The sequence below is a fragment of the Gossypium arboreum genome, chromosome 11 (assembly GCF_025698485.1).
Source record: "Gossypium arboreum isolate Shixiya-1 chromosome 11, ASM2569848v2, whole genome shotgun sequence".
NCBI lineage: Eukaryota > Viridiplantae > Streptophyta > Magnoliopsida > Malvales > Malvaceae > Gossypium > Gossypium arboreum.
The window spans coordinates 12,485,558-12,499,652 of record NC_069080.1 but is presented as its reverse complement, the minus strand read 5'-3'; the positions used below and the strand labels follow the sequence as shown (position 1 = coordinate 12,499,652).

Below are 14,095 nucleotides of genomic sequence, written 5' to 3'. Positions count from 1 at the left end.
CAAGTTTTTATTCTTTCTCTCACTGACACCATTCTGCTGAGGTGTGTAGGTGTTGGTGAGCCGGTGCTTGATGCCTGCATCACAGAAACCCTGAAATATGGCTGAAGTATACTCTGTCCCATTATCTAACCTTAATATCTTCAGCTTGCAACCTATTTTTGTTTCTACTACAGCTTTGAACTTCTAAAATACTGAGGCCACTTCTGATTTGTGCTTTAGGAAATAAATCCAACAAAACCTCGAGTAATCATCAATAAAAAGTATGAAATACTTGCTCCCATTCAAGGATTGTGTTTTCATAGGACCACACACATTAGTGTGGACAAGCTGCAATCTTTCAGAGGCTCTCTAAGCCTTGTTTAAAGGAAATGGCAGTCTAGTTTGCTTTCCTAGCTAACATACTTCACAAACATCTTCTCTCTCAACTGTTTTGGAGAAGTTTTCAACCAAGTCTTCTTTGGTCAGCTGAACCAGTGACTTGTAGTTGGCATGGCCTAGTCTTTTGTGCCACAGGTTGGATTCATCTAAAACAGCTATGTAGGCACTGTTTGAGCTCTTGTTCCAATCCACTACAAAACTTCTGTGAGCCATGGTCACTGACATGAGTTTCAATCCACTTGGATCACTGGTTAGGTATTCCTTGCCTTTGAACACTACTGAATAGCCCTTTTCAAGCAACTGAGCTATACTAAGCCGATTTCTATCAATTTCAGGCACAAACAGGACATTAGAGACAAGTTTGGTACCTGTAGAAGTGTCTATCAGCACATCTTCTTTGCCTTCTGCTTTTATGAAGTGTCCATTTCCAATTTTTAACCTTGTTTTAAAACTTCTATTGATGTTCTTGAAGATAGCAGCATTAAGGGTCATGTGGTTTGTGCAACCACTGTCAATCAGCCATCCTTTTATGGCTTTTCCTCTGGCAGCTGAGCAAGAGACTGCAAAGACTTGATCTTCTTGGTCACTACCTTCTTTTGCCACTTGAGCTTCAGCTCTAGGCTGTTGAGGCTGGTTTTGCCTCTGCTTGCCTTTGTTTCTGCAAACCTTTTCAACATGGCTCATCTTTTTACAGACTTTGCACTGCACATTAGGCCTGAACCAGCAGTTTGCTTCTGAATGACTGAGCCTACTACAATGTGGGCAAGGTGGATACTTTCTTCTTGCTCCATCTCTTCTAGGCTTGTGTGACCAAGTCTTCTTCCCTTTGTGGCCAGAGGAGTTCGAGGCAATTTGTTCTTGACTTGGAAGGCACATTTTTTATGCTCTTCCTGTCTGTTGGCTCTTCTTTGCTCATGAGCATAAAGAGCATTAATCAGCTCAGTCAAAGTGATGCCTGACAGATCTCTTGAGTCTTCAAGGGAAGAGATTTTGGCTTCATATCTTTTAGGTAAGGTTGAAATAACCTTTTCCACTATTCTTGCTTCACTAAACTGGTCCCCAAGCAATCTGATGCTATTCATAACAGACATAATCCTGTCTGAGTATTGCTTCACTATTTCTTCTTCTTTCATCTTCAAATTTTTTAAGTCCCTTCTCAAATTAAGTAGTTGTTGCTGTCTCTCTCTTTCAGTCCATTGAAGCTCCTCTTTCAGCCTATCCCAAGCTTGTTTTGGTGACTCACAAGCCATGATCCTTGTGAAAATCACATCAGACACACTGTTTTAGATGCATGACATGGCCTCATGTCTCTTGGTTCTTTCATTTCTGTGTTGCCTGATCTGAGCCACAATGGGATTGGCTCTTGGAGGTGCTGGTTCAACATCAGAGTTGACAACCTCCCATAAGTCAAACGCTTGCAGATAGCTCTTCATTTTTACTACCTAAATGTTGTAGCCTTCTCCATTAAAAATTGGTGGTGGAGCTGGAGAGAATCCGAATGAAGACATGATTTTTAGACTTGAAGAATGAAAAGTCCACTAAGAAAATGAGCTTTTGATACCAATTGTTGGAACTAAGAAAACAGAATGAGAAATTTGACAAAAGCTTAAGCAAGAAGCATATATGTCTTACTAAACAAAACAAGAAAATTCAGCTTGAGAACTTAAGTAAAAAACCAAAGAATGAAGAAGAATTTTCTGAAAGATATCATCATATTGAATTGAGGCATAAAGCCATTACAAATACCAAACACTTCAGCTGGTCAAAATGATACAATGTCACCTAATCATCACCTAACTCTACTAATAACCTAGTAAATTGATAAACTTAACTTGCACACTTGGTAAAGCTGATTTATCAGCTCAAACATCACCTAATTACATCAAGTACATTACCAACTTAGTTCTAATCTAACTAAGTTACAAAACAAACACTTGAAGTAACAAAATGAAAATTAGCAGCATCAGCTTCAGTTGCAATTGCATGGATTAGCAGCTTGGTCTGCTTCTTTCTCTACATGCAGGCCAACTTCAACACGTTTGTTCAGTGAATAAATACAGGATCTTATGAAAATATTACCAATCATGTATCTCCAACATAATAGCCCATTTCATGAAAATTTTTCATTATTTGGAAATTGCTTGGACAGATACAGTATGCCATAACTTAAGTTCGTGTTATTTCATATTTCTAAGCAATCATCAGACAAAATTAAATGTTCAATATTTTATTTGGGAACAATGTCACATTTGATTCCTATACCTTTATAAATATACAACATGGTATACTTCTTATTTTGAAAATGTCTAATCTGGTATTTTATCTATTAATATATTTTATTACAGTATATGCATTTTTATAAAATGTCTAATGTTGTACTTAATGCTTTGAAAATGTTCTACGTGTTATTTGAATTATCAATGTGTTTTTATTATGGTACTTATTGTTAACATCAATTGGTGAAAATTCAACAAATTTTTTTCAAATCATTAATTCCAAATGGATAATATAATGTTATATGAAATATTAAATAAAATAAAATACTTAGTTCAATGTGATAAATATGGTTATAAATACCACATCAAATATTTTATGAATTTATAGGTATTAAACGTGACATTATCCCTTCGTGTGTAATAGAAATATTTGTCTAAATAAAGTTCTAACAACATTTTTTTTCTATTATTTGAAGAATGATTTACATGGGGAAATAGAGAACTGTAAGAAGAAAAAAAAAGGATTTACAGGGGAAAAGAAGGAAGTGATAATCAGAGTCCAATGAATGCCTGACACTGGGATTCCCAGTGTTGCTTTGCCTGCCGAACTCTCTCCACTCTTTCCTTCTTAAGTCGCTGCTCCCAGTATTCACGGCAGCTGTTCAAAAAAATAAATGCATGATCCCAGTAAGAATTCGTTGAAACTGATTGAATAAGCAAGAGAATCCATGGTGCAACCATAGGATCGTACCTTCTCCTCAACAATATACTAAGCTCATCCAAATGTACAGCACCTTCATAAATTCCCGCCTGAACCCACAAGTAAAGATTAAATTTAACATAAAGAGGAGCTTTTTTAGCATAATATTCCATGTTTATAGGAATACTCACCTCTCGACATAAAGGACACTTTTCTTTTGGATTGGCTGCTCTTAGTCCATCAACAATGGTCACTGATGCAGCTGAAGAAGCGCAAATGGAGCAGAATATATGGCCACAAGTGAGAGATACTGGATCAAACACTGTATCCTGCTATGTCAAGGATGAAAACCCCAATTAGAGTTTACCAATTTCCTACACTTTTGAGGCCAATTTATTTATTTATTTTTTTTTTTTGTGATTAATATATATGTAATGGTTAAAAGCTTGTAACTTACTAAACAAATAGAGCAAGTCAAGTCAATATCAAGCTTGACAGAATCAAAGAGTTCACACGACAGGAATGGTTTGCCATCATTGAAAGTGAGATAACAGCCCTCAAACAAAGCAGGGGCCTTCCCTGATATGGCCTTTGTTTCCCTCAAATTTACGTGGAAAGCCATGAGCTCACATAACCATGGTGATTGAAAGATTTCAATGTGCATGCTTTGTGCTTGTGACCTGAAGGCTTGCCCTTGTTTGGAGTAATGAACCTGCAATATTCCATTTGGGAAGCAGAAAAAATTTAAGCAGAAATAGAACAGAATGTTTTTCAACCACACTGGCGAAAGAAGCATACCTTATCATATTTCTTGAGTATTTTCCTGATAGCGATAGCATTAATCATTGCATAGTTAACCAGGTCCTTCCCTTCTTGAATCAAGGCAATATGGCTTCCTTGAAGCTTGGCCTTGAACCAAATGAAGTACTTTCTGAAGCCAGAAGCAAGGTGTAGTTCAAGCAATTTCTGGGCACGCTCATTGAAGCAGTTTACTACATCAGACATTTCCTTGAGAAGGGACGGGAAGAAGGTCCCGTCGCAAACTGGACAATCAATAATTTTCCGTTGGAACAGGAGTGAAGCAGCAAGTGTTAGAGATGAGGAAAAGAAAAATACTAGTAATGTTATCCGTATCAGATCATGAAGAGAATATATAAGAAAAGAAGAAAAGTAGGAAGAAATTAAACTATAAAGATGGACATCATGGAAATATCATCCCTGATTGACTCACAGCTAAAGATAAATCGATGAGAATCCAAAGGTTTCAAAATGATTAAATAAGGACTTAATATTTTCGAATCTGTTCAAATAGATTAGTCAAATTTAAAATACAAGCACTTAAAAATTTGAAATTGAACAACTCATTTTAATTGAAAAGAAAATAAAATTATCCATAAACCCAATGTTAGGATACACAGATATTTGACAACATAAAATCCAAAATTTCATTAAAAAAAATCCTAAAGAAAGCTTAAAACTTAAACAACTTTGAAATTTCTAAGTCTTATTACTCCAAATTTTCCGTACCCTTACCTTTATTCAAAATCAAAAGATTTTAAAACCTCCATGACATTGAGTTTTCTTTCTAAGAAAACAACTCAAGAAAAATTCCATTATTTTAAAGTAGGAGGAATTAACAATCTAGTTCACCAAAGCCAATATTAATCACAAATTAAGTTAAAATAAATCCAGGGAGACTGCATGTTAGAATGTGGCCCTCCATGCAGCTCATGCACCAAACCATCAGACCATGCAGAGCAGGCCAAGACCAGCAGCTGCCGAGCCAAGAGCTAAAGTCTGTTTCCAGTTGTTCATTTTGTCCATTTTGTTACTTTGGTTAATGTAATGCATTCTAGTTCATTTGGAACTATGTTTGTTTTATGTTTGATGTAATTAGGTGCTGATAGATTGATAAATCAGCTTTACCATGTGTGCAAGTTATGTCTATCAAGTTTCAATGTATCTTAGTGGTATTAGGTATACATTAGGTGATGTATTTGACTTATTTTGATCACCAATGACTGATATATGTAAGGGCTACAAGCCAAAGTTTTCTTTTAATGAAAATCCATTGAATTTCATTCAAGTTTTTATGCTCCATATTTCTTTGCCTTCAAAAACTTCAAGGTTCTGTTCTTTATTCTTAATAGCAAGCTTAAAGCTTGAGCTTCAAGCATTTTTTTTCCTTCATATTTTATCCGGGTATAATACGTTACTGCTGGTGCTCTGTTTGCAACTCTTACTTTACCCGGTTAAAGTACATTCAAACTCCAACAATTGGTATCAAGAACTTTCATCTTAGAGGACCTGTTGTTGAAAATTAAATGGCTTCATCAGGTTTTTCTCCTGCTGCACCACCAGTCTTTAATGGTGAAGGGTTCCACATATGGCAGGTTAAGATGAGGACTTACCTGCAGGCCTTCGATCTGTGGGAAGTTGTCAACACAGATGCTGAGCTAGCTCCACTCAAAGCCAACCCAACAGTAGCTCAAATCAGACAACATGCAAATGAGAGGACCAAAAGGCACAAGGCCATGTCATGCATTCAGAACTGTGTTTCTGATGTTATCTTCCTAGAATCATGGCTTGTGAGACTCCCAAGCAGGCCTGGGACAAACTCAAGGAGGAGTTCCAAGGCACTGAAAGAACTAGGCAGCAGCAGTTACTAAACTTGAGAAGAGACTTTGAAAATCTCAAAATGAAGGAAGAGGAGACAGTGAAGCAGTACTCAGACAGGATAATGGCTGTGGTCAACAGCATAAGATTGCTAGGAGAACAGTTCAATGAGGCAAGAATTGTGGAGAAGGTGCTCTCAACATTGCCTGAAAGATATGAGGCAAAGATCTCATCCTTGGAGGATTCGAGAGACCTGGCAACAATCTCCCTAACTGAGCTCATTAATGCCCTCTCTGCTCAGGAACAAAGGAGAGCCAGTAGAATAGAGGAGCACCAGGAGGGTGCTTTCCAAGCTAGGGCTAAAGCAGTCTCGAGCACCTCAGCCTATAAAGGCAAAAAGAACTTGAAAAACAGGCCTAAGCCTGATGCTGCAAGAGGAGGAGATCGACTCTGCAGATTTTGTAAAAGACCTGGTCATCCAGAGGCCAGATGCTGGTTCAGGCCAGATGTTGTGTGTCAACACTGCAAGAAGAAGGGCCATGTTGAAAGAGTCTGCAAAGAAAAAGGCAGACCTGGCCAAAACCAACCTCAACACAAGAATGAAGAAGCTCGGGTGGCTGAAGAAAGTAGTGACCATGAAGAACAAGTCTTTGTTGTTTCATGCTCAGCTGGCTAGAAGAAAGGTACAAAAGGCTGGTTGTTGGACAGTGGCTGCACCAACCACATGTCACCAGATGAAACAATTTTCAAAACCTTGGATAGATCCTGCAAAACCAAGGTAAAAATTGGGAATGGTCAGTTAATCAAGGCTGAAGGCAAGGGAGATGTGCAAATATGCACTGCCACAGGTGACAAAATCATCAAAAATGTGCTGTTGGTACCTGAGATTGACAGGAACCTACTTAGCATTTCTCAACTGCTAGGAAAGGGGTACTCAGTTGTGTTCAAGGGCCAGGAGTGCCAAATCACCGATCCAAATGGATCAAGCCTCATGACATCACCATGAGTGACAAATGCTTTGAAGTCAACTGGTCAGGTGACTCACACTCAGCTCATATTGCTTCAACTGAAGACACCAAGCTTTGGCATCAAAGACTTGGTCATGCCAACTTCAAATCTATGGCTCAAATGGTCAGTAAGGAAATGGTTGAAAACTTCACCAAGACAGTTCAGAGTGAAGATGTTTGTGAAGTCTGTCAGATGAGAAAGCAAGCCAAGCTTCCATTTCCTACAAACACAACCTGGAGAGCTTCAAGCAAGTTGGAACTGGTGCACAGTGATGTTTGTGGCCCCATGAGGACAGAATCACTAAGTGGTAACAGGTACTTTATTCTCTTTATTAATGACTATACCAGATACTGCTGGGTTTATTTTTTGAAGCATAAGTCTGAGGTTGCTCAAGTGTTTATAAAGTTCAAAGCTGCAGTGGAAACAGAAACAGGCTGCAAGATAAAGACCATTAGGTCAGATAATGGAACTGAATACACTTCAGCTTAGTTCCAATCTTTGTGCAAAGATGCTGGCATCAAACACCAGCTAACCAATGTCTACACACCCCAGCAAAATGGGGTTAGTGAAAGGAAGAACAGGAGTTTGATGGATATGGCCAGATGCTTATTGTTTGAGAAAAATCTACCCAAGACAATGTGGGCTGAAGCTCTCAATACTGCTGTCTACATTCAGAATAGGCTTCCAACCAAAGCACTCGCTCACAAAACACCTTTTAAAGCCTGGTTCAGGTTCAAGCCATCATTGGCTCATATGAAAGTCTTTGGTTGTCTATGTTACGACCAAGTACCACCATAAAGAGGACAAGTTGTCTAAAAGAGTCGTTCTCGGTATTTTAACCGGGTATAGTATGGTCAAAAAGGGTTATAGGATCCTGGATCCTTTAACCAACAAAATCCAAGTGAGCAGAGATGTAGTGTTTGATGAGAAGGCTTGTTAGAACTGGGAAAGAAATGAACCTGAAGCCATTCCTGAAGAACTTGTGACAGATCAGTTTGAAGCTGATCAAAATGATCCAGAGATGGATGTTGATGATGAACCAGTCAGGGGTACAAGGACTTTGGCTGATGTTTATGAAAGGGCTCATGTTGCACAAGAAGAACCATGCTGCTTTGAAGAGGCTGAAGCATACCAAGGCTGGAAGCAAGCTATGGGTGATGAAATTGCCATGATTGAGAAGAACAAGACATTGGAATTGGTTCTTAGACCAACCAATAGAAAGGTTATTGGAGTAAAATGGGTCTATCGAGCCAAGCAGAATGCAGATGGGAGCCTAAACAAGCTTAAAGCTAGGCTAGTTGTGAAGGGCTTTAGCCAAAAGTATGGCCTGGACTACATGGAGACATTTGCACCAGTGGCCAGGCTAGACACCATCAGATTGCTGATTGCCTTAGCAGCTCAGAAGCAGTGGAAAATCCACCAGCTCGATGTGAAGTCTGCATTTCTCAATGGCTTCCTTGAAGAGGAGATCTACATTGACCAGGCTCAAGGCTTTGTTGTGTCAGGCAAAGAAGACATGGTATACAAATTGAAGAAGGCTCTGTATGGCCTAAAACAGGTACCAAGGGCCTGGTATAGCAGGATCGACAGTTACCTGGTCAGCTTGGGGTTTGAAAGGAGTTCTAGTGAGCCAACTCTGTATGTTAAGAAGAACCAAGCTGAAACACAGTTTATTGTGTCCCTCTATGTTGATGATCTTTTAGTGACAGGAGGAGACCAAAATATATTGGCTGTTTTTAAGGCCAAAATGAAAGAGATGTTTGAAATGTCTGATCTAGGGCAAATGACCTACTTTCTTGGAATGGAGGTGCAGCAAACTCATAGTGGAATCTTTTTGGGACAGAAGACATTTGCTGCAAAAATTCTAAGCAAATTCTCTATGGAAAACTGCAAACCAACAAGCACACCTATGGCTGTTGGAGCAAAACTATCAAGTCAAGAAGGCTATGAACAAAGTTAGTGAAACCGATTATAGGAGTCTAGTTGGTTGCTTGTTGTATTTGGACAACAACTGACCGGACATCATATATCTTTGTTAGTGTCTTTGTCAAGATTTATGCATTCTTGCAACAAACAACACCTTCAAGCAACAAAGAGAGTGCTCAGTACATCAAAGGCACCACGAGCTATGGATTGAAATTCAGCAGAATGAAGACACGAAGGCGATAGGCTACATCGAGCGATGATTGGGCGGTTCAAAAGATGATATGAAAAGCACCTCGGGGTATGCTTTTACCCTTGGTTCACTATGTTTCTTTGGAGTTCAAGAAGCAATCAATTGTTGCTCATCAACGAGAGAAGTTGAGTATGTGGTCATCTGGAGCGATAAACCAAGCCATCTGGGTTAGAAAAATCCTTGGTGATTTAAACCTATATCAAAAGGAAGCAACAGAGATCTTTTGATAACAAGTCTGCTGTTGCAATTGCAAAGAATCCTATCTTCCATGGTAGAACCAAACATTTCAGCATTAAGTTGCATGTGGTAAGGGAGATGGAACAAGCTCGAGAGATAGAGCTGGTTCATTGCAATTCAGAAGACCAAGTTGCTGATATTTTTACAAAGACCCTATGTACTTCAAGGTTCACCAAGTTAAGGAAAGAACTTGGAGTTAGCAGCATGGAGACCAAGGAGGAGTGTTAGAATGTGGCCCTCCATGCAGCTCATGCACCAAACCATTAGACCATGCAGAGCAGGCCAAGACCAGAAGCTGCCGAGCCAAGAGCTAAAGTCTGTTTCCAGTTGTTCATTTTGTCCATTTTGTTACTTTGGTTAATGTAATGCATTCTAGTTCATTTGGAACTATGTTTGTTTTATGTTTGATATAATTAGGTGCTGATAGATTGATAAATCAGCTTTACCATGTGTGCAAGTTATGTCTATCAAGTTTCAATGTATCTTAGTGGTATTAGGTATACATTAGGTGATGTATTTGACTTATTTTGATCAGTCAATGACTGATATATGTAAGGGCTACAAGCCAAAGTTTTCTTTTAATGAAAATCCATTGAATTTCATTCAAGTTTTTATGCTCCATATTTCTTTGCCTTCAAAAACTTCAAGGTTCTGTTCTTTATTCTTAATAGCAAGCTTAAAGCTTGAGCTTCAAGCGTTTTTTTTCCTTCATATTTTATCCGGGTATAATACGTTGCTGCTGGTGCTCTGTTTGTAACTCTTACTTTACCCGGTTAAAGTACATTCAAACTCCAACACTGCAGTAGCCACGAGTAGAAGAGGGACTTGAATGCAAAATTTACAAGATAATGTCCTGGAGCTTGACTTGCTGATGCAACACGTCTCACATTCTCTTCATCTCTTTTTCTCTCCTCAATCTTTCTTCTTATCTTGCTGGAGAGCGATCTAGACATGATCGATTGAGATTTATGTGAAAAACGTTAAGGGTCCAAGGACAAATTGTTTTGGGATTCACAATGAATTCTTCAAACTAATTTTGCAACCATGGTAATCTCGGACAATATTTGAGAAATTTGAGTTCTAGACCATTTCTGGATGAGATTAGGGTTCTTCTCAAAACAGTTTTTTATATTATATAAGTTTCATGTTAAAATTGTTTAGTTTTAAGAAAAATTATATGTCATCACTAAGAAATGACACATCAATAGTTTTTTCAACACCACAGAATTATTAGGTCCATGAATTACAAATACCCATATAAGCTCTTATTTCATCAAATTCGAAATGTTAGACTCTTTTAAACCGTTTGATCCTTATTCAAGTAACCTTGAAAAGGTTAGGTCCCTATTTGAGTTTTGACAAACAAAACAATGTTTGGTATGAAGGTATAAAAAACCTGGACAATGGCGAAGGCAAGATTGAAGGTCAAGAAAAGCCCCATGACCATGGAGGTGTTTCTTGGATTGAACATCCCTCCTACACTTGTTCAATATCTTCTTAAGCTTCTTGAAGCCAACCCCAGGCATTTGATTCTCTTGTCCTTGCATGTACTCTTGGTATTTTTTGCAGAACTTCATCTGTTTTAGTTCTCCCTGGTTTTGTTTCAAACAAGACACTTACACGCAATTCAAGAATTAGACAAGGAAGGGAAGTGATGATGATGAGTAGTTTTAGTTTTGATCAGATATTTTGGCAGGCAACCGCAGTTTCACACACTGTTCCATTTCAACGGATAGGGGAGATTGCGAAGGTAGTGTAACCAATTGGGTCGTATTCAATGGCCAACGGGAAAAAAGTCAACTTCTCGAAAATCTATCTCTCCATTGATTCAAAACAGTAGACTCAGTCCAATGAAAGATCAAGCCCAGGAATTTGATATTATTATTTATTTAAATATCAATGAAGTGACACTTCATTTATATTTCTACATCTATCTCTTATTATTTATTTCCTTAATAACAAATTTTTTTTTTATTTCTGGTTTAACAAGTAAAAGAAATAGTTCAATTCAGCAAGAACCCTTTGTACAACAGAAAAAAAAAAAAGAACCGACCAATGAGGTGAAATCCCGTAAGTAGGTGTTTTGCAAAGCAGAAAGCGATGGTTTACTTGTTTTAAGTCTTAAGGCGGCTAATTAATGAAATCAACTCCACTTATATTTTGGATGTGCGGTTGAGTGCGGTAGATTTAATTTACTTTTTATTCTACGTTACAATATATAATTTTATCACTACTGTTATTTTTACATTAAATGTAGTTAAACACACTTCCCATCCAAACTAAATCTAAATTAAATTTATTGCCTTTAAACATGCATTGAGAATATTGTATAATCAATCTATTTATCATTTTTCTTTGCTATGATAGGCAATGATAATGTTTTTTTAGGGTGAGTTTAGATAGTGTAACACCCCATACCGTACCTGAGACTGGGATAGGATATGAGGCATTACTGAAATTTTCAGAATAATTTCAATTAATTTATATCATTTGGTACTCATTTTCATGTTTCATGTAACATCCTTTTCATATTATAATTCTCGTATCATATCAAATATTCTATCAGTTGAATCATTAGAGTTCTGATGGATTTTTCAACAGTACACTCAAAGCGTATATTTCCATATTCCATCAATTTATATTCAGAAATAACCGTTAGGACGTTTAATCATCAAGCACTCTCTCGAATCACATCTCATGTAACTGTAGTGAATCAGGATTACCTTTTCAGGTCAAATCCTACCCACCTTAAGTTATCATAAGAAATCATGTATTTTGTAACCGTAGCGAATCACGATTACCCTTTTCAGGTCAAATCCTATCCACCTTAAGTTACCATAATGAATCATATATCATGTAACCGTAGCGAATCAGGACTACCCTTTTCAGGTCAAATCCTATCCGCCTTAAGTTACCATAGTGAATCAAGAATAAATCCTATTCACTTTAAATTACCATAGTTAATCAGGAACAAATCCTATCCACTTTGAAGTATTATAGTGAATCAGGAACGAATCCTATCCACTTTATATTCTCGAGAAGGCTTTTGTCAGATTTACCGTCCGGGTTATCTATTTCTGCAACACATGTAGGAACTCTTTCATTTGGGAAATCACCTATATCCATCCGGAACCCAATATTCAAACAGATCCCTTTCAAGTAGTTTCAAAACATGTATTATTTCTTTCATTTCAACATCCATACATTTCATATATTGAATTCAAACATCATATAAAATATAATACAATATTTAAATTGACATATTTACATGCTCATTCAAGTTATACGAACCTACCTGATTAAATTGCAGAAATACCAAGATTTAGGGCCATTTTGGTAATTTACCAATTTCTCGATTTTCTCCCGATATTAAATTAATAATTTCATACAATTTATTAATTTAAATAATAAAACAACCCTTCAATTTGGCCATTTTTGACATTTTTACAAAATTACCCCCCAAAGTTTTACTTTTATTCAATTTAGTCCTTGAGCCCAAAACATGCAAATTAACCATACTAGCTGAATATTCATATACATTTTCCTTCTCCTCCTCTCCATTCCACATCCTTAATGTATATAACATGCTTATAGGTAACATTATCTATAATTTCACTATTTACTTATATGTATATTCAAAGTTGTCTATCGTATCATAGTCACTAAATTATTTTTATCTTAAGAAACAGAACTTCAAATTAAGATCCGATAATTTTCCATGAAACTAGGCTCAAATATATTCTTACCATAAAATTTTCAAAATTTTTTATTTAGCCAATAAGTACAGTTTATTCTTTAAACTTACCCCTATTCTAATGTCTAACTGTTCCGACCCTTCTTTACTAAGAATTAATTATCTCCTCATACGAGACTCAGATGATGTTCCTGCTTATTTATATTGAAAATAGACTCATTAAATATTTTAAACATATAAATTTAAGCCCTTAATTATTTTTCTCCAATTTTTGATGATTTTCCAAAGTCAGAACAGGGGAACCCAAAATCATTCTAACCTTGTCTCACAAAATTTATTATATCTCATTATTCAAAATTCCATTGCTTACATGGTTTCTTTTAAAAGAAACTAGACTCAATAATATTTAATTCCATATTTTTTTCATCATCTAATTCGATTTCCAAAATTTATGGTGATTTTTCAAATTCAGCCTACTGCTATTGTCCAAAACTATTTTAGTGCAAGACATTTATTTACCATATTTATAACACCCTTATTTTCTTTCTCTACACTATTTCTCATTACTTTCTCTCCACTAACATATCAAGAACATAAAACCTTATATAAGAAAACTCTACATTAACATCATTGCCATGCTTTTTCAATAGTATCAAACTTAAAAATATATTGAAATCTTGATGTTCTTACCTTGTCTCGTTGATTTCAATCTTTAACTTGATTTTCTCTCTCCTTCAGCTTCTATTTCTTGAATCTAACTTGATATTCTAGCTCCTCATAGTCTCCTTGTCATCTTTCTCTCTTGATAGTTATGGAAATTCTTTTGATTTCTAAGTGAAAATGGTGGATTTTTTTGGTGGAAGGACCAAATTGTAAAGAAAAGAAAACTTTCTTTCTTCTCTTTTCTTCTAACATGAATTGCATGGATAGAAAGATGATAGAAATTTTTCATCTTTTCTTCCTTATATATTAAATAAAATAATAATAAAATAATAATAAATAATAAAATATCTTATTAAAATATTAAAATAATATTTATCTTAATTAAATAATTATAAATATCATCAACA

The 14,095-nt window shown here is 36.4% G+C and overlaps 1 protein-coding gene across 1 annotated transcript; it reads right to left on the bottom strand.

Annotated features, from left to right (window-relative positions):
* Positions 1–3,108: 3,108 nt before the first annotated feature.
* On the bottom strand, positions 3,109–10,908 carry LOC108473269 (probable E3 ubiquitin-protein ligase BAH1-like 1). Its single transcript, XM_017774783.2, has 6 exons — positions 10,728–10,908; positions 4,093–4,337; positions 3,752–4,006; positions 3,486–3,623; positions 3,346–3,404; positions 3,109–3,252 (listed from the first exon to the last, which is right to left on the bottom strand). Exons 1-6 carry the CDS (start codon positions 10,906–10,908, stop codon positions 3,147–3,149), a joined length of 984 nt encoding a protein of 327 aa, XP_017630272.1. The 3' UTR covers positions 3,109–3,146.
* Positions 10,909–14,095: the final 3,187 nt, after the last annotated feature.